The following is a 26,208-nucleotide window of genomic DNA, read 5'->3' as shown; positions in this document are numbered from 1 at the left end:
TCTTCTCGTGTCCTCCTCTCGTGTCCTCTTCTCGTGTCCTCCTCTCGTGTCCTCTTCCTCTTCTCGTGTCCTCTTCTCGTGTCCTCTTCTCGTGTCCTCTTCCTCTTCTCGTGTCCTCTTCTCGTGTCCTCTTCTCGTGTCCTCTTCTCTTGTCCTCTTCCTCTTCTCGTGTCCTCTTCTCGTGTCCTCTTCTCGTGTCCTCTTCCTCTTCTCGTGTCCTCTTCTCGTGTCCTCTTCTCGTGTCCTCTTCCTCTTCTCGTGTCCTCTTCTCGTGTCCTCTTCTCGTGTCCTCTTCCTCTTCTCGTGTCCTCTTCTCGTGTCCTCTTCTCGTGTCCTCCTCTCGTGTCCTCTTCCTCTTCTCGTGTCCTCTTCTCGTGTCCTCTTCTCGTGTCCTCTTCTCTTGTCCTCTTCCTCTTCTCGTGTCCTCTTCTCGTGTCCTCTTCTCGTGTCCTCTTCCTCTTCTCGTGTCCTCTTCTCGTGTCCTCTTCTCGTGTCCTCTTCCTCTTCTCGTGTCCTCTTCCTCTTCTCGTGTCCTCTTCTCGTGTCCTCTTCTCGTGTCCTCTTCCTCTTCTCGTGTCCTCTTCTCGTGTCCTCTTCTCGTGTCCTCCTCTCGTGTCCTCTTCCTCTTCTCGTGTCCTCTTCTCGTGTCCTCTTCTCGTGTCCTCTTCTCGTGTCCTCTTCCTCTTCTTGTGTCCTCTTCTCGTGTCCTCCTCTCGTGTCCTCTTCTCGTGTCCTCCTCTCGTGTCCTCTTCCTCTTCTCATGTCCTCTTCTCGTGTCCTCTTCTCGTGTCCTCCTCTCGTGTCCTCTTCCTCTTCTTGTGTCCTCTTCTCGTGTCCTCTTCCTCTTCTTGTGTCCTCTTCTCGTGTCCACTTCTTGCGTCCTCCTGTCGTGTCCTCTTCCTCTTCTTGTGTCCTCCTCTCGTGTCCTCTTCTCGTGTCCTCTTCTCGTGTCCTCTTCTCGTGTCCTCCTCTCGTGTCAATTCAATTCAATTCAATTCAATTCTATTTCAAGTGTCTTATCATAACAAAGTTATCTCAAGACACTATACAGTTGAAATAAGACTACAGTTGATTAAGGAAAAATAGATCCAGCAATTCAACAAAGAGCAAGAAACAAAACACTGTACAGTGAGCAATGGAGAGGAAAAACTTCCTTTTAGAAGCAGAAACCTCGAGCGGAACCAGACTCATTGTTGACGGCCTGTCGCTCTGACCGGCTGGGAGGAAGGATGGGGGGGTAGACAGATGGATAAGGAGAGGAGTGAGGGAGGATAGAGTGAGAGAAAAGAGGAGCGTGTAGGAGGGTCCATGGGGGTGCTGGAGAGAACTCTGGATCTGATGACGATCTGATGACGTGTCCTCTTCCTCTTCTCGTGTCCTCTTCTCGTGTCCTCCTCTCGTGTCTTCTTCCTCTTCTCGTGTCCTCTTCTCGTGTCCTCTTCTCGTGTCCTCCTCTCGTGTCCTCTTCCTCTTCTCATGTCCTCTTCTCGTGTCCTCTTCTCGTGTCCTCCTCTCGTGTCCTCTTCCTCTTCTTGTGTCCTCTTCTCGTGTCCTCCTCTCGTGTCCTCTTCTCGTGTCCTCCTCTCGTGTCCTCTTCCTCTTCTCATGTCCTCTTCTCGTGTCCTCCTCTCGTGTCCTCTTCCTCTTCTCGTGTCCTCCTCTCGTGTCCTCTTCCTCTTCTCATGTCCTCTTCTCGTGTCCTCTTCTCGTGTCCTCCTCTCATGTCCTCTTCCTCTTCTCGTGTCCTCTTCTCGTGTCCTCTTCTCGTGTCCTCCTCTCATGTCCTCTTCCTCTTCTCATGTCCTCTTCTCGTGTCCTCCTCTCGTGTCCTCCTCTCGTGTCCTCTTCCTCTTCTCGTGTCCTCCTCTCGTGTCCTCTTCCTCTTCTCATGTCCTCTTCTCGTGTCCTCTTCTCGTGTCCTCTTCTCGTGTCCTCCTCTCATGTCCTCTTCCTCTTCTCGTGTCCTCTTCTCGTGTCCTCCTCTCGTGTCCTCTTCCTCTTCTCGTGTCCTCTTCTTGCGTCCTCTTCTCGTGTCCTCTTCCTCTTCTCGTGTCCTCTTCTCGTGTCCTCTTCTCGTGTCCTCTTCTCGTGTCCTCTTCTCGTGTCCTCCTCTCGTGTCCTCTTCCTCTTCTCGTGTCCTCTTCTTGCGTCCTCTTCTCGTGTCCTCTTCCTCTTCTCGTGTCCTCTTCTCGTGTCCTCTTCTTGTGTCCTCTTCTCGTGTCCTCCTCTCGTGTCAATTCAATTCAATTCAATTCAATTTTATTTCAAGTGTCTTATCATAACAAAGTTATCTCAAGACACTATACAGTTGAAATAAGACTACAGTTGATTAAGGAAAAATAGATTCAATTCAACAAAGAGCAAGAAACAAAACACTGTACAGTGAGCAATGGCGAGGAAAAACTTCCTTTTAGAAGCAGAAACCTCGAGCGGAACCAGACTCATTGTTGACGGCCTGCCGCTTTGACCGGCTGGGAGGAAGGATGGGGGGGTAGACAGATGGATAAGGAGAGGAGTGAGGGAGGATAGAGTGAGAGAAAAGAGGAGAGTGTAGGAGGGTCCATGGGGGTGCTGGAGAGAACTCGGGATCTGATGACGATCTGATGACGTGTCCTCTTCCTCTTCTCGTGTCCTCTTCTCGTGTCCTCTTCTCGTGTCCTCCTCTCGTGTCCTCTTCCTCTTCTCGTGTCCTCTTCTCGTGTCCTCTTCTCGTGTCCTCTTCCTCTTCTTGTGTCCTCTTCTCGTGTCCTCCTCTCGTGTCCTCTTCTCGTGTCCTCCTATCGTGTCCTCTTCCTCTTCTCATGTCCTCTTCTCGTGTCCTCTTCTCGTGTCCTCCTCTCGTGTCCTCTTCCTCTTCTTGTGTCCTCTTCTCGTGTCCTCCTCTCGTGTCCTCTTCCTCTTCTTGTGTCCTCTTCTCGTGTCCTCCTCTCGTGTCCTCTTCCTCTTCTCATGTCCTCTTCTCGTGTCCTCTTCTCGTGTCCTCCTCTCGTGTCCTCTTCCTCTTCTCATGTCCTCTTCTCGTGTCCTCCTCTCATGTCCTCTTCTCGTGTCCTCCTCTCATGTCCTCTTCCTCTTCTCGTGTCCTCTTCTCGTGTCCTCTTCTCGTGTCCTCCTCTCGTGTCCTCTTCCTCTTCTCGTGTCCTCTTCTCGTGTCCTCCTCTCGTGTCCTCTTCCTCTTCTCATGTCCTCTTCTCGTGTCCTCTTCTCGTGTCCTCCTCTCGTGTCCTCTTCCTCTTCTTGTGTCCTCTTCTCGTGTCCTCCTCTCGTGTCCTCTTCCTCTTCTCGTGTCCTCTTCTCGTGTCCTCCTCTCATGTCCTCTTCCTCTTCTCGTGTCCTCTTCTCGTGTCCTCTTCTCGTGTCCTCTTCTCGTGTCCTCCTCTCGTGTCCTCTTCCTCTTCTCGTGTCCTCTTCTCATGTCCTCTTCTCGTGTCCTCCTCTCATGTCCTCTTCCTCTTCTCGTGTCCTCTTCTCGTGTCCTCTTCTCGTGTCCTCTTCCTCTTCTCGTGTCCTCTTCTCGTGTCCTCTTCTCGTGTCCTCCTCTCGTGTCAATTCAATTCAATTCAATTCAATTTTATTTCAAGTGTCTTATCATAACAAAGTTATCTCAAGACACTATACAGTTGAAATAAGACTACAGTTGATTAAGGAAAAATAGATCCAGCAATTCAACAAAGAGCAAGAAACAAAACACTGTACAGTGAGCAATGGAGAGGAAAAACTTCCTTTTAGAAGCAGAAACCTCGAGCGGAACCAGACTCATTGTTGACGGCCTGCCGCTTTGACCGGCTGGGAGGAAGGATGGGGGGGTAGACAGATGGATAAGGAGAGGAGTGAGGGAGGATAGAGTGAGAGAAAAGAGGAGAGTGTAGGAGGGTCCATGGGGGTGCTGGAGAGAACTCGGGATCTCATTCATTGCTCATTCATTCCATTCATACATCAACCTCCCCTAGAGACACATAACATCTTTTTATGTTACCTGTCCTTTGGCCTCCTGTTGTCTGATCCACTCATAGATCACCTTGATCCAACTCCCCCTGTTTAACTACACCGTCTCCCCTGTAGTCCTCCTTGAGGAACCTTGTGAGAGTCTTAAGATGTTATTTTACCAGGTTTTCTTCTCATGGTGGTGAGACTGTTCTGCACTGGTGTTGGTGACATCACCTGCTGTGTCCAATCCCAGGTATCTCAAATTCTGCAAATTCAAACCTGGATCCTCCATGACCTTCGTTAGGTCAGTGTTTAGGCTTCCTTTGTCTCCTTCAACTATATCCTGCAAAGGTGGACTAGACACATATTGGTTAAATACAAGCAAAACATACAACTTTTATTTCAGCAGAATTGAAACTGGGGTGTTATGTTGTCTGACCTCACCTGTCTGACCCCACCTGTCTGACCTCATCTGTCTGACCTCACCTGTGCTGAACCTTGGAAATCATTCCTTTACCATTAAATCAAAAACTACATCTATTTTATATGAAATCTTTTTAGGTTTATTTTGATAAATTCAACTTCTATAATTAACCAATTCCTGATTTAAAAAAACGTATATATACTGTATCTCATGGGCTTTGTAATGCAATGTTGTACCTCTTTTTCAAAGTCAACTAGAATCCTCTGTGCATCACCGTCTTGCCCTGAAAAACATCTTTCCTTCTGACCAATTGTTTTTATCATTACTTATCCAGAGGCCTTTCTTAACCGACCATTTCAGCAACTGATTGACTCCTTAACTTCTACTCAAAATCCTTCCCCTTACTTACAAGCGATGGACACAGGAGTCACTCTCTCCATGAGCCTGACATCATCTCCTCTGATGCACCAGAGCTCATGTGGAATTGTTTACAACCTGTGGAATGTCAGCAGGGGGTCTGTGTCCTCGGTTCCATACTGTCCTCACAACACAACTCGCTCCAGCCTCTGAGCAGCAAGTCTGACTCAAAACATCTCCTGTCCTGTAATTACACAACTCAACACATTAGTTAGTAATAACCATTACATTGAATTCCTTTGTCTTTCTGATAACCAATCGGTCAAGCTTTTCTTTCTGCTACCACTAGTTTGATGAGGGCTGAGGATTCATATCAGGTGTGGGCAGGTGATGTCGGCTCCTTCCGCTCAGCCAACTAAAACCTCTACATCCCCCTTTTATTTTAGGAGATTTGTAATAAAACAGGGTTAGGGTTTAGGGTTAGGGTTAGGGTTAGGGGTTAGGGTTAGGGTTAGGGGTTAGGGTTAGGGTTAGGGTTAGGGTTTAGGGTTAGGGTTAGGGTTAGGGTTAGGGTTAGGGTTTAGGGTTAGGGTTAGGGTTAGGGTAAGGGTTAGGGTTAGGGTTTAGGGTTAGGGTTAGGGTTAGGGTTAGGGTTTAGGGTTAGGGTTAGGGTTTAGGGTTAGGGTTAGGGTTACATCCATCTTTGTAGGGAACACCTTTCTCATGACCCTCCATATTCTTTTTGCACGATGAGAAAGAAGTGCTTGATATGGCTCCCTACAAGTTCCTGCTTTTTACACTATTTTTAAAAAATCATCAAAACCCACACATGCCATAACAATTTGTCTCCAACAGCCAAAGCAAACCCTTCCATTTTCTTGATGTAGACCCGTATCCATAGACTTGCTCCTATTTCTAACGGCGGAAGTTCTTCTTTCAAACATCGCACTCGCTGAGATGTAATCAGTGTAATCCCTCTTTGTTCCACTCTTCACCACTAGAGGGAACTGTCCACAAAGGTTTGTTTCCAATCCATCTGATCTCCCTTTCTCACCCTTTTCTAGTTTGAACTTCATGTTTAGAGGGTGTCAGTGGCGTGCCTGGGTCAAGTCTTACAATCTTTGTCTTGTTCCTCATTCTCACTGCTGCTTCCTTCCTCATTGTACTTTTTCTCTTTCAATTTTTCTGATTAGTCATTTACTTCCTCACGCAGCTGCTCTGTAGTCTCTAGTGCACTTGTCATGGCTGCACTCTTTATCTTCTTTATCCTGTCCTCGTCTTATCTATCTCAACTGATCTGCTAAGTGTCTTTTCTGCTGTGTCTACCAGATCTCTTGTGAGAATGTCTTGCCTGTGTTTTATTATTGCTACATTATCCATAATCTCTTTTAAATGTATCATTTTATCTATTTTAATACCATCTTGATCCATCATCAGCTGCCCTCCTGTAACATTGAACACTGGAGCCTGGGTGTTCACTTTCTCTTTCATTACCAATTTTCGCAATCTATCAGACAACATTTGTGAGTTTACATTTTGGTTTCCACCTTCTAGGTAAGGTGGTGGTGAATCAGTTTTTTTCAGTACCATTATTTTCATCAACAACTTCCTTTTTAACAGCTTTCACTGGTGCCATCACTTCAGTATTTAACTTATATTTCACTAAACAACATGCTTGTTTTTCTCCTCCTAATGACTTCAAGTTCTAGATTAATATTTTTCACCTTTCTTTGCTTTTTAGCCCATTTATACCCGTTTTTTACAACATTTTTCCGATCCAACGGAGCAATTAAAAGCATAAAAACCATCTTTTTTAGCCAATAGAAATTTAAGAAAGCTATAAATTTCTTTATTTAAAACTTGAAAAACACACATTAGCGTTAACGTTGCATTAATCAAGAAAGTTGGTTTTTGTTTTTTATCATAATATAAGTATTCATAAGGCAGCGTAACCTATAAAAAGCTCTATTTTTTCCCATTCACACACCATCCGTACTCTCGGGGGTTAAGCATCTCTGAAAAGGGTGAATTAAATGCCTTTAAAACGTGCTAATAGAGATATGTTTGTCACTCGGCAGAACCCCCGGCCAATTATGTTCTGTCTGTGATTACTTTAGGTGCCAAGAGTCGTAACGGAAAACAAAACCAAAACCAAAACAACAAGTTATATGTTTGTTTGCCTTACAAGCGGAACCAACGCACAACCCATCCACTCATACGGCTTCTAAATCGATTAACTCAGCCAGACGAAACTAAATGCAGAAATTAAATAAAAGGTTTTCTGCTTACCATATTTTGGGCCCGTTGGTCTGACTGGCCTCAGTCGCCGTCTTTCCGTCCAAGAATCTCCAAACAAATCCGGGTCACGGCACCAATTAAAACGATTGAAACTAAAAAAAAAAAAGTCCGTTTCTGTCGCTCCAACACGACGTCACGTCCGGGTCTTACTTAATACTTTGCTTTATGGAGAGAAAAGGTCAAAATGCAGAGTGTACGGGTCGTTTATTCGCCGCTTCAAGTCAAACAAAGATACAAACTTTACGATCGAAAGGACTCGCTCTTTGCCGGCAGCTCTACAGGTCAATAGCTCCGGGAAAGACGGTCCCGCATTAAAGAACATCTCGTTATTTAAGGGAAAGTTTCCTGTCCAGGGGGTCGCCTCTTCCAGGGCAGTGGTTCTTTCAAGTTAGTTCCTGTCTCGGGTCACCTGGAGAGTAACTTCCTTGCTTCCCTGTTGTGTGGGCAAGTTCCTTTGTCTTCCAGCCCCCCTTTTTTGGGTGTGTTCCGTGTTGCTCTTTTGTTTCACGCCCACAGGTGTGAACAGAGCAGACAGATGTTTGGAGTAATCGCTGTTTTTAGCTCTAGTCTGATCCAAGCTTGTCTTGGACCAGTGTGAATCAGTCTGAGTGGAATGTTGATTGTCAATGTGTATTCAAATGTTTAAGCTCTTAGATGAAGCTAGTAATTTATACTTTATATTTTGATTATCTTTTTAGCATTAATTTAACTATGGTTTATACGTATAGTGTATAATAATTTCCAATCTAACAACTCCGATGAACCGACCCCTCCTCAGCCTCGTATGTGGTGGTGGAATGAAGGACAGACACATGGATGAGTTTAAGAAAAATGCTCGTTTAGTGAATTATGCAAAAGTCAGAGACAAACTTACGTGAACGTAGCGCTAGCAAGCAGAGAGATCTATCGCAGACGTCTTCGAATGCCAGAACGCAAAGATCTCACAAAATGGCGGATCTTTTATAGTAATATTCAGGTTAACGCCTCTAGTCAAATGTACATGTAGGATTGGTCAGTGACTGTAAACACTTGATTCTAAGATGGCCGTCGCACGTGATCGTAGTGGAAACTGACCGAAGGTTGTTGTCTTCAAGAATCTGTCTGTTCCCAGCGACTTGCTGGACTGTTGTGTCTTTCAGTGCGAGTTCTCAAACAGGTGTCCACAGACCTGCTGGGAATCTGGGATTGTTTTATCTTTCTGTGTGTGTGAGGCTTTGTGACCTCGACCTTTGAGTTGTGAACCTGAGTTTAGTTTAAGTTTAGTTAAAGTGAATGCAATGCAAGACAATGATTATTTAATATGAATTAAATATGAAAGATTATCAGTTAATCAAGTGACTATTTGAAATGTGTGTTAAATCTAGATGATTGATTACAGTAAAGTTGTCATTTCCTTACAATATATATATATATATATATATATATATATATATTGTGATGGGGATTGAGGATTAGTTATTAGTTAGTACGTACACTATCCTGATGCATACTAACTTCTAGTATACTAAGAGAAGTATGTTTCAGACATACTATCTGTGGAGGATTAGTTACTAGTTAGTACGTACACTATCCTGATGATACTAACTTCTAGTATACTAAGAGAAGTATGTTTGAGACATACTATCTGTGGAGGATTAGTTACTAGTTAGTACGTACACTATCCTGATGCATACTAACTTCTAGTATACTAAGAGAAGTATGTTTGAGACATACTATCTGTGGAGGATTAGTTACTAGTTAGTACGTACACTATCCTGATGATACTAACTTCTAGTATACTAAGAGAAGTATGTTTCAGACATACTATCTGTGGAGGATTAGTTACTAGTTAGTACGTACACTATCCTGATGATACTAACTTCTAGTATACTAAGAGAAGTATGTGATTTCAGACATACTATCTGTGGAGGATTAGTTACTAGTTAGTACGTACACTACTACGGAAACATGGAGGCCCCTGGAAACATGGAGGCCCCTGGAAACATGGAGGTCCCTGGAAACATGGAGGTCCCTGGAAACATGGAGGTCCCTGGAAACATGGAGGTCCCTGGAAACATGGAGGTCCCTGGAAACATGGAGGTCCCTGGAAACATGGAGGTCCCTGGAAACATGGAGGCCCCTGGAAACATGGAGGTCCCTGGAAACATGGAGGTCCCTGGAAACATGGAGGTCCCTTTTCTCCGACGCACCATTTGGATCTGATCATGTTCTCAGAGAAGACGTTAATCCTGACACATGGACTCGTTTCTCTGCAGGTCCGACTCTCACGTGGTTTTCTCTCTAGTTTGCCGTGTGTGTCTAAATGTCGTAACTCTACGTGGTAACAGGAAGTCGTTGGCTCTCGGCACAGGAAGCTGAAACTTTTTTATTGCAAAAGATTGAAGAAGTTGAGACTCGGACTCACAGCTGGAGGATGAGATGCTGGAAGGAAAGAGTTTTTCTTCATATCCTGCTGCTCTGCTGCGACGGTGAGATTCAACTGATACCTATTTATTCATCTCTCAGTGATTAACATTTAAAAGTTCAATCAAATGTACTTTTATCAACGAACACTGAGACGTTTGTACTTCAGATCTATTTTGTCAACAACATTCTACTCTGACTGTGACTTTAATAAGATCTTTATCTTCACGAACTGCTGAAGCTACTGCACTCAAGTGATCAGAACAACTTTAAAACAACTTGCGCTTTTGTGAAGGTGTTACGGTAATGAGAGAGGCGTCATATGCGGAAGGATCTACGTCACTATCAGTGATAGATTCTCAAAAATACTCATAATGTATTGAGAGAAAAGATACTTTAATGTTATCATATCAGAGTATTTTTGAGAATCTATTGAGAAAAGATACTTTAATGTCATCATATCAGAGTATTTTTGAGAATCTATTGAGAGAAAAGATACTTTAATGTCATCATATCAGAGTATTTTTGAGAATCTATTGAGAAAAGATACTTTAATGTCATCATATCAGAGTATTTTTGAGAATCTATTGAGAAAAGATACTTTAATGTCATCATATCAGAGTATTTTTGAGAATCTATTGAGAGAAAAGATACTTTAATGTCACCATATCTGAGTATTTTTGAGAATCTATTGATAAAAGATACTTTAATGTCATCATATCAGATTATTTTTGAGAATCTATTGATAAAAGATACTTTAATGTCACCATATCTGAGTATTTTTGACAATCTATTGAGAGAAAAGATACTTTAATGTCATCATATCAGAGTATTTTTGAGAATCTATTGAGAAAAGATACTTTAATGTCATGATATCAGAGTATTTTTGAGAATCTATTGAAAGAAAAGATACTTTAATGTCATCATATCAGAGTATTTTTGAGAATCTATTGAAAGAAAAGATACTTAATGTCATCATATCAGAGTATTTTTGAGAATCTATTGAGAAAAGATACTTTAATGTCATCATATCAGAGTATTTTTGAGAATCTATTGAGAAAAGATACTTTAATGTCATCATATCAGAGTATTTTTGAGAAACTATTGAGAAAAGATACTTTAATGTCATCATATCAGAGTATTTTTGAGAATCTAATGAGAAAAGATACTTTAATGTCATCATATCAGAGTATTTTTGAGAATCTATTGAGAGAAAATATACTTTAATGTCATCATATCAGAGTATTTTTGAGAATCTATTGAGAGAAAAGATACTTTAATGTCATTATATCAGAGTATTTTTGAGAATCTATTGAGAGAAAAGATACTTTAATGTCATCATAACAGAGTATTTTTGAGAATCTATTGAGAAAAGATACTTTAATGTCATCATATCAGAGTATTTTTGAGAATCTATTGAGAGAAAAGATACTTTAATGTCATGATATCAGAGTATTTTTGAGAATCTATTGAAAGAAAAGATACTTTAATGTCATCATATCAGAGTATTTTTGAGAAACTATTGAGAAAAGATACTTTAATGTCATTATATCAGAGTATTTTTGAGAATCTATTGAGAAAAGATACTTTAATGTCATCATATCAGAGTATTTTTGAGAATCTATTGAGAGAAAAGATACTTTAATGTCATCATATCAGAGTATTTTTGAGAATCTATTGAGAGAAAAGATACTTTAATGTCATCATATCAGAGTATTTTTGAGAATCTATTGAGAGAAAAGATACTTTAATGTCATCATATCAGAGTATTTTTGAGAATCTATTGATAAAATATACTTTAATGTCATCATATCAGAGTGTTTTTAAGAATCTATTGAGAAAAGATACTTTAATGTCATCATATCAGAGTATTTTTGAGAATCTATTGAAAGAAAAGATACTTTAATGTCATCATATCAGAGTATTTTTGAGAATCTATTGAAAGAAAAGATACTTTAATGTCATCATATCAGAGTATTTTTGAGAATCTATTGATTAAAGATACTTTAATGTCATCATATCAGAGTATTTTTGAGAATCTATTGAGAAAGGATACTTTAATGTCATCATATCAGAGTATTTTTGAGAATCTATTGAAAGAAAAGATACTTTAATGTCATCATATCAGAGTATTTTTGAGAATCTATTGAGAAAAGATACTTTAATGTCATGATATCAGAGTATTTTTGAGAATCTATTGAGAAAAGATACTTTAATGTCATCATATCAGAGTATTTTGAGAATCTATTGAGAAAAGATACTTTAATGTCATCATATCAGAGTATTTTTGAGAATCTATTGAGAGAAAAGATACTTTAATGTCATCATATCAGAGTATTTTTGAGAATCTATTGAGAGAAAAGATACTTTAATGTCATCATATCAGAGTATTTTTGAGAATCTATTGATAAAAGATACTTTAATGTCATCATATCAGAGTATTTTTGAGAATCTATTGAGAGAAAATATACTTTAATGTCATCATATCAGAGTATTTTTGACAATCTATTGAGAAAAGATACTTTAATGTCATCATATCAGAGTATTTTTGAGAAACTATTGAGAAAAGATACTTTAATGTCATCATATCAGAGTATTTTTGAGAATCTATTGAGAAAAGATACTTTAATGTCATCATATCAGAGTATTTTTGACAATCTATTGAGAGAAAAGATACTTTAATGTCATCATATCAGAGTATTTTTGAGAATCTATTGAGAAAAGATACTTTAATGTCATAATATCAGAGTATTTTTGAGAATCTATTGAGAAAATATACGTTAATGTCATGATATAAGAGTATTTTTGAGAATCTATTGAGAAAAGATACTTTAATGTCATCATATCAGAGTATTTTTGAGAATCTATTGAGAAAAGATACTTTAATGTCATCATATCAGAGTATTTTTGAGAATCTATTGAGAAAAGATACTTTAATGTGATCATATCAGAGTATTTTTGAGAATCTATTGAGAAAAGATACTTTAATGTCATCATATCAGAGTATTTTTGAGAATCTATTGAGAGAAAAGTTACTTTAATGTCATCATATCAGAGTATTTTTGAGAATCTATTGAGAAAAGATACTTTAATGTCATCATATCAGAGTATTTTTGAGAATCTATTGATAAAAGATACTTTAATGTCATCATATCAGAGTATTTTTGAGAATCTATTGAGAGAAAATATACTTTAATGTCATCATATCAGAGTATTTTTGACAATCTATTGAGAAAAGATACTTTAATGTCATCATATCAGAGTATTTTTGAGAAACTATTGAGAAAAGATACTTTAATGTGATCATATCAGAGTATTTTTGAGAAACTATTGAGAAAAGATACTTTAATGTCATCATATCAGAGTATTTTTGACAATCTATTGAGAAAAGATACTTTAATGTCATCATATCAGAGTATTTTTGAGAATCTATTGAGAGAAAATATACTTTAATGTCATCATATCAGAGTATTTTTGACAATCTATTGAGAAAAGATACTTTAATGTCATCATATCAGAGTATTTTTGAGAAACTATTGAGAAAAGATACTTTAATGTGATCATATCAGAGTATTTTTGAGAAACTATTGAGAAAAGATACTTTAATGTCATCATATCAGAGTATTTTTGAGAAACTATTGAGAAAAGATACTTTAATGTGATCATATCAGAGTATTTTTGAGAAACTATTGAGAAAAGATACTTTAATGTCATCATATCAGAGTATTTTTGAGAATCTATTGAGAGAAAAGATACTTTAATGTCATTATATCAGAGTATTTTTGAGAATCTATTGAAAGAAAAGACACTTTAATGTCATGATATCAGAGTATTTTTGAGAATCTATTGAGAAAAGATACTTTAATGTCATCATATCAGAGTATTTTTGAGAATCTATTGAGAAAAGATACTTTAATGTCATCATATCAGAGTATTTTTGAGAATCTATTGAGAGAAAAGATACTTTAATGTCATCATATCAGAGTATTTTTGAGAATCTATTGAGAGAAAAGATACTTTAATGTCATTATATCAGAGTATTTTTGAGAATCTATTGAGAGAAAAGATACTTTAATGTCATCATAACAGAGTATTTTTGAGAATCTATTGAGAAAAGATACTTTAATGTCATCATATCAGAGTATTTTTGAGAATCTATTGAGAGAAAAGATACTTTAATGTCATGATATCAGAGTATTTTTGAGAATCTATTGAAAGAAAAGATACTTTAATGTCATCATATCAGAGTATTTTTGAGAAACTATTGAGAAAAGATACTTTAATGTCATTATATCAGAGTATTTTTGAGAATCTATTGAGAAAAGATACTTTAATGTCATCATATCAGAGTATTTTTGAGAATCTATTGAGAGAAAAGATACTTTAATGTCATCATATCAGAGTATTTTTGAGAATCTATTGAGAGAAAAGATACTTTAATGTCATCATATCAGAGTATTTTTGAGAATCTATTGAGAGAAAAGATACTTTAATGTCATCATATCAGAGTATTTTTGAGAATCTATTGATAAAATATACTTTAATGTCATCATATCAGAGTGTTTTTAAGAATCTATTGAGAAAAGATACTTTAATGTCATCATATCAGAGTATTTTTGAGAATCTATTGAAAGAAAAGATACTTTAATGTCATCATATCAGAGTATTTTTGAGAATCTATTGAAAGAAAAGATACTTTAATGTCATCATATCAGAGTATTTTTGAGAATCTATTGATTAAAGATACTTTAATGTCATCATATCAGAGTATTTTTGAGAATCTATTGAGAAAGGATACTTTAATGTCATCATATCAGAGTATTTTTGAGAATCTATTGAAAGAAAAGATACTTTAATGTCATCATATCAGAGTATTTTTGAGAATCTATTGAGAAAAGATACTTTAATGTCATGATATCAGAGTATTTTTGAGAATCTATTGAGAAAAGATACTTTAATGTCATCATATCAGAGTATTTTGAGAATCTATTGAGAAAAGATACTTTAATGTCATCATATCAGAGTATTTTTGAGAATCTATTGAGAGAAAAGATACTTTAATGTCATCATATCAGAGTATTTTTGAGAATCTATTGAGAGAAAAGATACTTTAATGTCATCATATCAGAGTATTTTTGAGAATCTATTGATAAAAGATACTTTAATGTCATCATATCAGAGTATTTTTGAGAATCTATTGAGAGAAAATATACTTTAATGTCATCATATCAGAGTATTTTTGACAATCTATTGAGAAAAGATACTTTAATGTCATCATATCAGAGTATTTTTGAGAAACTATTGAGAAAAGATACTTTAATGTCATCATATCAGAGTATTTTTGAGAATCTATTGAGAAAAGATACTTTAATGTCATCATATCAGAGTATTTTTGACAATCTATTGAGAGAAAAGATACTTTAATGTCATCATATCAGAGTATTTTTGAGAATCTATTGAGAAAAGATACTTTAATGTCATAATATCAGAGTATTTTTGAGAATCTATTGAGAAAATATACGTTAATGTCATGATATCAGAGTATTTTTGAGAATCTATTGAGAAAAGATACTTTAATGTCATCATATCAGAGTATTTTTGAGAATCTATTGAGAAAAGATACTTTAATGTCATCATATCAGAGTATTTTTGAGAATCTATTGAGAAAAGATACTTTAATGTGATCATATCAGAGTATTTTTGAGAATCTATTGAGAAAAGATACTTTAATGTCATCATATCAGAGTATTTTTGAGAATCTATTGAGAGAAAAGTTACTTTAATGTCATCATATCAGAGTATTTTTGAGAATCTATTGAGAAAAGATACTTTAATGTCATCATATCAGAGTATTTTTGAGAATCTATTGATAAAAGATACTTTAATGTCATCATATCAGAGTATTTTTGAGAATCTATTGAGAGAAAATATACTTTAATGTCATCATATCAGAGTATTTTTGACAATCTATTGAGAAAAGATACTTTAATGTCATCATATCAGAGTATTTTTGAGAAACTATTGAGAAAAGATACTTTAATGTGATCATATCAGAGTATTTTTGAGAAACTATTGAGAAAAGATACTTTAATGTCATCATATCAGAGTATTTTTGACAATCTATTGAGAAAAGATACTTTAATGTCATCATATCAGAGTATTTTTGAGAAACTATTGAGAAAAGATACTTTAATGTGATCATATCAGAGTATTTTTGAGAAACTATTGAGAAAAGATACTTTAATGTCATCATATCAGAGTATTTTTGAGAATCTATTGATAAAAGATACTTTAATGTCATTATATCAGATTATTTTTGAGAATCTATTGATAAAAGATACTTTAATGTCACCATATCTGAGTATTTTTGAGAATCTATTGATAAAAGATACTTTAATGTCATCAAATCAGATTATTTTTGAGAATCTATTGATAAAAGATACTTTAATGTCACCATATCTGAGTATTTTTGACAATCTATTGAGAGAAAAGATACTTTAATGTCATCATATCAGAGTATTTTTGAGAATCTATTGAGAAAAGATACTTTAATGTCATCATATCAGAGTATTTTTGAGAATCTATTGAGAGAAAAGATACTTTAATGTCATCATATCAGAGTATTTTTGAGAATCTATTGAGAGAAAAGATACTTTAATGTCGTCATATCAGAGTATTTTTGAGAATCTATTGATAAAAGATACTTTAATGTCATCATATCAGAGTATTTTTGAGAATCTATTGAAAGAAAAGACACTTTAATGTCATTATATCAGAGTATTTTTGAGAATCTATTGAAAGAAAAGATACTTTAATGTCATCATATCAGAGTATTTTTGAGAATCTATTGAAAGAAAAGACACTTTAATGTCATTATATCAGAGTATTTTTGAGAATCTATTGAAAGAAAAGATACTTTAATGTCATCATATCAGAGTATTTTTGAGAATCTATCACTGATAGTGACGTAGATCCTTCCGCGTTTGACTTCTCTCTCATTACCGTAACACCTTCACAGAAGCGCAAGTTTTTTTTAAAGTTGTTCTGATCTCGGTTCACTTGAGCGAGTGTGAAACTAAAGAAAGAGAAGTGACGTCACAGCTCGAGACGAATGTGTTTCCTTTTATTCACCGCTGTGTCGGTGCGTCATGATGAGCTCAGCAGAGAAAGAATGGTTTAAAAACATTTATACAAACCTCAGTGATGAACATCTAGCATCAGGTACAACAGCGCCACCTTGTGGACTGAGCAGACGAAACGGCTTCTATCCACGTGAACAAGAGTCTAAAACCTGTGAAGGTCCAAGTCTTCAGGTCAGTGATGGACACACAGACTGTTGAGTCTCTGAAGGACATGTTGACGTGAAGAGTTTTCAAGAAGTTCTTCTTTAATTATTGATCTCGTTCATGTTTCTTTGGACTGGAAAGACAAATCTCTGGCAACCCTGCCTTTGAGCAAGTACTGTGAAGTGTTCACGACTTCCAAGGAAGACTCCATTTCTACTTGTTGACCACATTATCAAAGTACAGGTTATCTATATAACTGTGGTTCTACAACACCCTCTACAAGCAGTTGTGTGGGTAACAAGAGGCATGTCACTGATAAAGATAATAATAATGTCTATTTATAGCGCGCCTTTCTAGACCAGCATTCACACATACTGATGGGAGTAGGCTGTAGGCTGCACCACATGGTGCCGAATCTGCCATCAGGAGCAATCAGGGTAAAGTGTCTTGCTCAGGGACACAACGACACAAGCTTGTCTGGAGCTGGGATTGAACCTGCAACCTCTTGGACTGCAGGCAACCACTCTAGCATCTGAGCTATGACGCCCCATCAATCAAGATCAATTCTTTCGCACCGAGGACTGGAGGCTGCCACGTATACAGCTCACATCCCTGTGTCTCGTATCTCAACGAGACCAGCTGCTGTAGGAACATTCAATTCCATTGTATTTAAAGTGTCTTATCATAACAAAGTCATCTCAAGATAAACATACCACCAGGAAACCATCATGCAACCCCTCAGCGCCAAGAACTCTGGGTGTCTTTGCGTTGCTTGGGACAGGGACGCTGCAGTCGCTTTCTGTAGAAAACATCTGTCAAAGTGAGGGTGTAGGACCAGAAGCCTCACGTCACACAAACCAGTTGGTTTTTCTCATGGATCTGGAATGACTTTCACTCAACCCTTCGATCAGTCCAGACGCAGAGTGAAGTCAGCGGACCTTCAATGTGGGACAATGTCCCTGCTGGCAAACAAGTCCACAGGGGACCAGGTTCTGCCGGTGCTGAATCGTCTGAACCACCAGAACATCCGTGTGTAACCGTCCTCCTCCCTCTACTGGTGCCATGGCTTCCTGCAGGCAGGTCCACCTTCAGCCTCTGCTGACATGAAGGTCCTGATGAGGAACACCGTCGCTCAGGAAACGAGAGGCGCCGAGACCAACACTGAATACTGTAGACTTCCTGAGCAGCTGTTGCCTTGTTGTTACCTTTCCATGAAACCGATGTTTCCATGAAACCGATGTTTTCATGAAACCGATGTTTTCATGAAACCGACGTCTCCATGAAACCGACGTCTCCATGAAACCGACGTCTCCATGAAACCGATGTTTTCATGAAACCGACGTTTCCATGAAACCGACGTTTCCATGAAACCGACGTTTCCATGAAACCGACGTCTCCATGAAACCGACGTTTCCATGAAACCGACGTCTCCATGAAACCGACGTCTCCATGAAACCGACGTCTCCATGAAACCGACGTCTCCATGAAACCGACGTCTCCCTGGCAGGTGAGGCCTGTACAGGTGTCGCCGCCCAAACACCACCACGAGCAACTATCTTTATTAGAGCCTCAGCTTCTCGAGGGCAGAAACATGCATGAAGTAGAACAAGTCTTGGTACGCTCAGATGTTTTAATTCAAACCGAGAAGAACACCTACCCCTCCTTTAAATGGTGAGTGTTGACTATTCTCTTGACATGACTGGACGACTGGACTGTAGGTGACTCACATCTGGACTCACATCTGGACTCACATCTGGACTCACATCTGGACTCACATCTGGACTCACATCTGGACTCACATCTGGACTCACATCTGGACTCACATCTGGACTCACATCTGGACTCGCATCTCAAACGCTTGTTGTCATCTTTGGCTCTTGTTGACTCACAACTCTTGTCTTCACAGCAGCAACTGGACAAACTACTCACTTAGTTCGGGAGGGAGATGATGTCACTTTCTCATGTAGCCACACAACACCTGACCAGGTGTCCTGTGCTCGGTTGAAATGGATCTTTGATCTAAAAGGAGAATTATTTGTAGTTACGAGCGACAGTGATGGGAAGCGACTGAGTTTGACACCAGACTGCTCTCTGCACATCAAGGAGGTGAAGACTGAAGATGCTGGATGTTACTTCTGTAGAAAGGATGGTACAGATGGTCCTGAAACATCTCTGATCGTGGTCTCCTGTGAGTGTCCTTCAAGAGAACGTTCTTCTTCTTCATGTTGCTGCTTCAGCTGCTCAGTCTCTGGGTTCTCAGCACACACACAGGCTGGCAACTGTCTTTTCCTAGGCTGACGTTGGTTCTCTTCTCTCAGTGACTCGTGTGAAGAATCAAGGTGTCGTGACTTTGACCTGTGAGGTCTTCATACATGACCGTTCATGCCCTAAGAAGGTCCAGTGGCTGTTTGATGGTGCAGAAATACCTGAATATCACTCCGAGGTGAAGACCTGGTCGACCGCCTGCAGATATGCTGCTGTTAGCTTTCCTTCTTCTTCTAACAAGAACAGCTTCACCTGTGAAGTCACACACGACAACAAGGCTCACAACTTCGTCTTCAGATCAGCAGGTGAGTCTCCTTGTGTCACTCGTCAGTGTGTGTGTGTGTGTGTGTGTAGCTTCAGTCCAGTTGAGTTGTGTTAGAGGAGCTAACAACAGATGTTCATTGAGTAAGTCATTGATGTGGATCAGATCCAAGAGAGACCTGTTCCTGTTACTCACAATACATTGTATTGCAGCACCAACAACACAACCAACAACACAACCAACAACACAACCTACAGAAACGAGTGCCATGAACACATCGGCAGGTAAAAACTCTGAGGCGTCACATGAAGTCTCGACATGTCCTTCTGAATGAATGTGACTCCAAGTGAGAGTTGACGTTGAAGGTCGTGGTCTTGCCTCCAGTCAGCTGGTGGATGTACGCCGTCGATGCAGCAGCTGCTCTGACTCTGCTGGTCCTCGTGGTTCTACTGGTCAGATGGAGACCAGAATGACAGGTTTGAGAGAGTCTGGACATTCGGAGACGAGAACTGAACCCGTCTCTCCTCTCGCTCAGGGAACCAGACGCAGCTACACCTCGGTCGCCTACAAGAAGAACAGCAACAAGGTAACGTATCACGATACAAGGACACAATATATAGTGATAGTGTAGTGACAAGGATATATGTGTAGTATTGTCCAGTACTTGACTCTGGTGTTGTGATAGTGTAGTAACAAGTATATATGTGTAGTATTGTCCAGTACTTGACTCTGGTGTTGTGATAGTGTAGTAACAAGGATATATGTGTAGTATTGTCCAGTACTTGACTCTGGTGTTGTGATAGTGTAGTAACAAGTATATATGTGTAGTATTGTCCAGTACTTGACTCTGGTGTTGTGATAGTGTAGTAACAAGGATATATGTGTAGTATTGTCCAGTACTTGACTCTGGTGTTGTGATAGTGTAGTAACAAGTATATATGTGTAGTATTGTCCAGTACTTGACTCTGGTGTTGTGATAGTGTAGTAACAAGGATATATGTGTAGTATTGTCCAGTACTTGACTCTGGTGTTGTGATAGTGTAGTAACAAGTATATATGTGTAGTATTGTCCAGTACTTGACTCTGGTGTTGTGATAGTGTAGTAACAAGTATATATGTGTAGTATTGTCCAGTACTTGACTCTGGTGTTGTGATAGTGTAGTAACAAGGATATATGTGTAGTATTGTCCAGTACTTGACTCTGGTGTTGTGATAGTGTAGTAACAAGTATATATGTGTAGTATTGTCCAGTACTTGACTCTGGTGTTGTGATAGTGTAGTAACAAGGATATATGTGTAGTATTGTCCAGTACTTGACTCTAGTGTTGTGATAGTGTAGTAACAAGTATATATGTGTAGTATTGTCCAGTACTTGACTCTGGTGTTGTGATAGTGTAGTAACAAGTATATATGTGTAGTATTGTCCAGTACTAGACTCTGGTGTTGTGATAGTGTAGTAACAAGTATATATGTGTAGTATTGTCCAGTACTTGACTCTGGTGTTGTGATAGTGTAGTAACAAGTATATATGTGTAGTATTGTCCAGTACTTGACTCTGGTGTTGTAGTATTTACAGACCACATGTCTCTTGACGAAGTCGTAACTACTTTCATTTGTTTTCAAACCAAAATATGTCTAAACATCAGCTTTAAAAGTTCAGAATCAGAATCAGAATCAGAATCAGAATCAGAATCAGAATCAGAATCAGAATCCCTTTATTGTCCCGCGACGGGAAATTCGTTTTAACAACAGCAAGAGCAATATATCAAAAAATAAAACACCCAGAAATAAAATATTGAAAAGAAAAGAAAACATCTAAATAGAATAGAAAATAAATCTGCACTATATTATATACACAATCATATTTACAAAAATAACAAGAAAGGTGCAGTTAAATAATTATCTTGGTGTGTTCTTGTTGTGGAGTCTGATGGCAGCAGGGAGAAGGAGGTACCTCTCCCTCACACACCTGGGATGGAGCATCCTATCACTGATGGAGCTCCTCAATGCCCTCAGTGTGTGCTGAGGGCATTGAGGAGCTCCATCAGTGATGGACTCACAGTATCCTCTCGTCCTCAGTTATCACTGGGATCATGCAGGATCCAAAACACGGAGTCTGTTCCGTCGCTCCAACACGACTTCAGTTCAGTCCCGGGTCTTATACTTCTTATGCTTCGTGGAGAAAGATGAACAATCCAGAGTGTGTCACAGTCGTTTATTCGCCGCTTCAAGTCAAACAAAAGACAAGCTTTCAATTACGATCGATCGGACACACTTTCTCCCGGCGACTGTACAGGTCAATCGTCACGGAGAAAAGGTCCCAATCTGTAGAAACATCGCTATATTTAAGGCAAATTTCCCGTCCGGGAGGTCGTCCCTTTCCGGCCAAATGGTCCTTTCAAGTTCCCTGTGTCCCGATCCCCCGCAGAGAGACATCCTGATTTGTCTTCTTGTAATCTAGTCATTCAAATGTTCTTGGGTGGGGGTTATCTTCTCTTCCAGCTTTTATCCCCCCTTTCAGATGTTTTAAATCACTGGTGTCGTATCTAATTCTGATCCAAGCTTGTCTTGAACCAGTGGATCAGTCTGAGTGGAATGTTGCATCATCTTCCCAACAACATATCACCATCATGTACCTGCACACGCTATATGTGTAACCGAAAGTATAATCATCTGTCTGCAATATTAATCTTTTCTAAACGGTGACACAAGGTTTGGCCCTTTTCAGAAGTGGTCTTTTTATCATGTTCCTCAGTAGTCCAGTCCATCAGCATCATCATCACCATCATCATCATCATCTTCAGTCGGTCTGACTGTTCTTCCTCTTCCAGAGTCGGTGTGACTGTTCGATCCCAGAAATGCGTCTTCTTCGATCTCCTCCGAGTCCATCTTCTTCAACCGACACACAAACAACCTTCATTCAGGAGTAGCTCTGATCATGAATATTTGATTAATGTAATAAAAGTGGGTATTTTCCACGTGTACTTTTCCGTGTGTTTCTTCGGATAGCGGGATGTTGTTGATGATGGATCAGTTTTAATCTAAATGAGTTAATTCTTATCTTTAGTGTAGTTTTAGTTTAGGTTCATTCTTAGTTTTGGCTTGCTTTTCTTTTCATTTTTCTTTTCTTTTTCACTTTGATTTACCCGGGGCGTCCCCCATTAGGACATACAACCAGGAATCCCCAAATTAGGAACATCACTGTCATCAATACTGTTCACTGCTCATTCAATTCAATTTTATTTCAAGTGTCTTATCATAACAACGTTATCTCAAGACACTATACAGTTGAAATAAGACTACAGTTGATTAAGGAAAAATAGATCCAGCAATTCAACAAAGAGCAAGAAACAAAACACTGTACAGTGAGCAATGGAGAGGAAAAACTTCCTTTTAGAAGCAGAAACCTGGAGCGGAACCAGACTCATTGTTGACGGCCTGCTGGGAGGAAGGATGGGGGGGTAGACAGATGGATAAGGAGAGGAGTGAGGGAGGATAGAGTGAGAGAAAAGAGGAGAGTGTAGGAGGGTCCATGGGGGTGCTGGAGAGAACTCGGGATCTGATGACGATCTGATGACGTGTCCTCTTCCTCTTCTCGTGTCCTCTTCCTCTTCTCGTGTCATCTTCTCGTGTCCTCTTCTCGTGTCCTCTTCCTCTTCTCGTGTCCTCTTCTCGTGTCCTCTTCTCGTGTCCTCTTCTCGTGTCCTCTTCTCGTGTCCTCTTCTCGTGTCCTCTTCTCGTGTCCTCTTCTCGTGTCCTCTTCCTCTTCTCGTGTCCTCTTCTTGTGTCCTCTTCTCGTGTCCTCTTCTCGTGTCCTCTTCTCGTGTCCTCTTCCTCTTCTCGTGTCCTCTTCTTGTGTCCTCTTCTTGTGTCCTCTTCTCGTGTCCTCCTCTCGTGTCAATTCAATTCAATTCAATTTTATTTCAAGTGTCTTATCATAACAAAGTTATCTTAAGACACTATACAGTTGAAATAAGACTACAGTTGATTAAGGAAAAATAGATCCAGCAATTCAACAAAGAGCAAGAAACAAAACACTGTACAGTGAGCAATGGCGAGGAAAAACTTCCTTTTAGAAGCAGAAACCTCGAGCGGAACCAGACTCATTGTTGACGGCCTGCCGCTTTGACCGGCTGGGAGGAAGGATGGGGGGGTAGACAGATGGATAAGGAGAGGAGTGAGGGAGGATAGAGTGAGAGAAAAGAGGAGAGTGTAGGAGGGTCCATGGGGGTGCTGGAGAGAACTCGGGATCTCATTCATTGCTCATTCATTCCATTCATACATCAACCTCCCCTAGAGACACATAACATCTTTTTATGTTACCTGTCCTTTGGCCTCCTGTTGTCTGATCCACTCATAGATCACCTTGATCCAACTCCCCCTGTTTAACTACACCGTCTCCCCTGTAGTCCTCCTTGAGGAACCTTGTGAGAGTCTTAAGATGTTATTTTACCAGGTTTTCTTCTCATGGTGGTGAGACTGTTCTGCACTGGTGTTGGTGACATCACCTGCTGTGTCCAATCCCAGGTATCTCAAATTCTGCAAATTCAAACCTGGATCCTCCATGACCTTCGTTAGGTCAGTGTTTAGGCTTCGTCTCCTTCAACTATATCCTGCAAAGGAGGACTAGACACATATTGGTTAAATACAAGCAAAACATACAACTTTTATTTCAGCAGAATTGAAACTGGGGTGTTATGTTGTCTGACCTCACCTGTCTGACCTCACCTGTCTGACCTCACCTGTCTGACCTCACCTGTCTGACCTCACCTGTCTGACCTCACCTGTGCTGAACCTTGGAAATCATTCCTTTACCATTCAATCAAAAACGACATCTATTTTATATGAAATCTTTTTAGGTTTATTTTGATAAATTCAACTTCTGTAATTAACCAATTCCTGATTTAAAAAAACGTATATATCTCATGGGCTTTGTAATGCAATGTTGTACCTCTTTCAGCAACTGATTGACTTCTTAACTTCTACTCAAAATCCTTCTCCTTACTTACAAGTGATGGACACAGGAGTCACTCTCTCCATGAGCCTGACATCATCTCCTCTGATGCACCAGAGCTCATGTGGAATTGTTTACAACCTGTGGAATGTCAGCAGGGGGTCTGTGTCCTCGGTTCCATACTGTCCTCACAACACAACTCGCTCCAGCCTCTGAGCAGCAAGTCTGACTCAAAACATCTCCTGTCCTGTAATTACACAACTCAACACATTAGTTAGTAATAACCATTACATTGAATTCCTTTGTCTTTCTGATAACCAATCGGTCAAGCTTTTCTTTCTGCTGCCACTAGTTTGATGAGGGCTGAGGATTCATATCAGGTGTGGGAAGGTGATGTCGGCTCCTTCCGCTCAGCCAACTAAAACCTCTACATCCCCCTTTTATTTTAGGAGATTTGTAATAAAACAGGGTTAGGGTTAGGGTTAGGGTTAGGGTTAGGGTTAGGGTTTAGGGTTAGGGTTAGGGTTAGGGTTAGGGTTAGGGTTTAGGGTTAGGGTTAGGGTTAGGGTTAGGGTTAGGGTTTAGGGTTAGGGTTAGGGTTAGGGTTAGGGTTTAGGGTTAGGGTTAGGGTTAGGGTTACATCCATCTTTGTAGGGAACACCTTTCTCATGACCCTCCATATTCTTTTTGCACGATGAGAAAGAAGTGCTTGATATGGCTCCCTACAGGTTCCTGCTTTTTACACTATTTTTTAAAATCATCAAAACCCACACATGCCATAACAATTTGTCTCCAACAGCCAAAGCAAACCCTTCCATTTTCTTGATGTAGACCCGTATCCATAGACTTGCTCCTATTTCTAAATGCGGAAGTTCTTCTTTCAAACATCTCACTCGCTGAGATGTAATCAGTGTAATCCCTCTTTCTTCCACTCTTCACCACTAGAGGGAACTGTCCACAAAGGTTTGTTTCCAATCCATCTGATCTCCCTTTCTCACCCTTTTCTAGTTTGAACTTCATGTTTAGAGGGTGTCAGTGGCGTGCCTGGGTCAAGTCTTACAATCTTTGTCTTGTTCCTCATTCTCACTGCTGCTTCCTTCCTCATTGTACTTTTTCTCTTTCAATTTTTCTGATTAGTCATTTACTTCCTCACGCAGCTGCTCTATAGTCTCTAGTGCACTTGTCATGGCTGCACTCTTTATCTTCTTTATCCTGTCCTCGTCTTATCTATCTCAACTGATCTGCTAAGTGTCTCTTCTGCTGTGTCTACCAGATCTCTTGTGAGAATGTCTTGCCTGTGTTTTATTATTGCTACATTATCCATAATCTCTTTTAAATGTATCATTTTATCTATTTTATTACCATCTTGATCCATCATCAGCTGCCCTCCTGTAACATTGAACACTGGAGCCTGGGTGTTCACTTTCTCTTTCATTACCAATTTTCGCAATCTATCAGACAACATTTGTGAGTTTACATTTTGGTTTCCACCTTCTAGGTAAGGTGGTGGTGAATCCGTTTTTTCAGTACCATTATTTTCATCAACAACTTCCTTTTTAACAGCTTTCACTGGTGCCATCACTTCAGTATTTAACTTATATTTCACTAAACAACATGCTTGTTTTTCTCCTCCTAATGACTTCAAGTTCTAGATTAATATTTTTCACATTTTCACCAAGAATGTCTTCTTCAGGCATAGGCACGCCCCAATCAGGCAGATTTCCAACCTTTCTTTGCTTTTTAGCCCATTTATACCAGTTTTTTACAACATTTTTCCGATCCAACGGAGCAATTAAAAGCATAAAAACTTACAAGAAAAAATCTTTTTTAGCCAATAGAAATTTAAGAAAGCTATAAATTTCTTTATTTAAAACTTGAAAAACACACATTAGCGTTAACGTTGCTTTAATAAAGAAAGTTGTTTTTTGTTTTTTTATCATAATATAAGTATTCATAAGGCAGCGTAACCTATAAAAAGCTCTATTTTTTCCCATTCACACACCATCCGTACTCAAGGGGGTTAAGCATCTCT

The 26,208-nt window shown here is 39.2% G+C and overlaps 1 protein-coding gene across 3 annotated transcripts; it reads left to right on the top strand.

The window, feature by feature from the left end:
- Positions 1-9,356: 9,356 nt before the first annotated feature.
- Positions 9,357-22,200, top strand: LOC148066936 (uncharacterized). Of its 3 annotated transcripts, none has more exons than XR_015713232.1 (7): positions 9,357-9,474; positions 18,602-18,883; positions 19,014-19,265; positions 19,435-19,506; positions 19,607-19,698; positions 19,758-19,808; positions 22,054-22,200. XR_015713232.1 is itself a non-coding variant. In XM_087806171.1 (7 exons), the coding sequence occupies exons 1-7, from the start codon at positions 9,420-9,422 to the stop codon at positions 22,062-22,064; spliced, it is 834 nt and encodes a 277-aa protein (XP_087662297.1). In that variant the 5' UTR covers positions 9,357-9,419; the 3' UTR covers positions 22,065-22,200. The 3 variants fall into 3 exon arrangements, 2 of the variants coding, with proteins under 2 accessions (XP_087662297.1, XP_087662299.1); XM_087806171.1 differs by having other exon boundaries at positions 19,588-19,698; XM_087806173.1 differs by having other exon boundaries at positions 9,395-9,474; positions 18,605-18,883; positions 19,588-19,698.
- The last annotated feature ends 4,008 nt before the right edge of the window (positions 22,201-26,208 follow it).

Source organism: Callionymus lyra, chromosome 13, assembly GCF_982586985.1.
Source record: "Callionymus lyra chromosome 13, fCalLyr1.hap1.1, whole genome shotgun sequence".
In the NCBI taxonomy this organism is placed as follows: Eukaryota; Metazoa; Chordata; class Actinopteri; order Syngnathiformes; family Callionymidae; genus Callionymus; species Callionymus lyra.
Note: the sequence above shows the minus strand (reverse complement) of the source record. Positions and strands in the feature narration are given on the sequence as shown.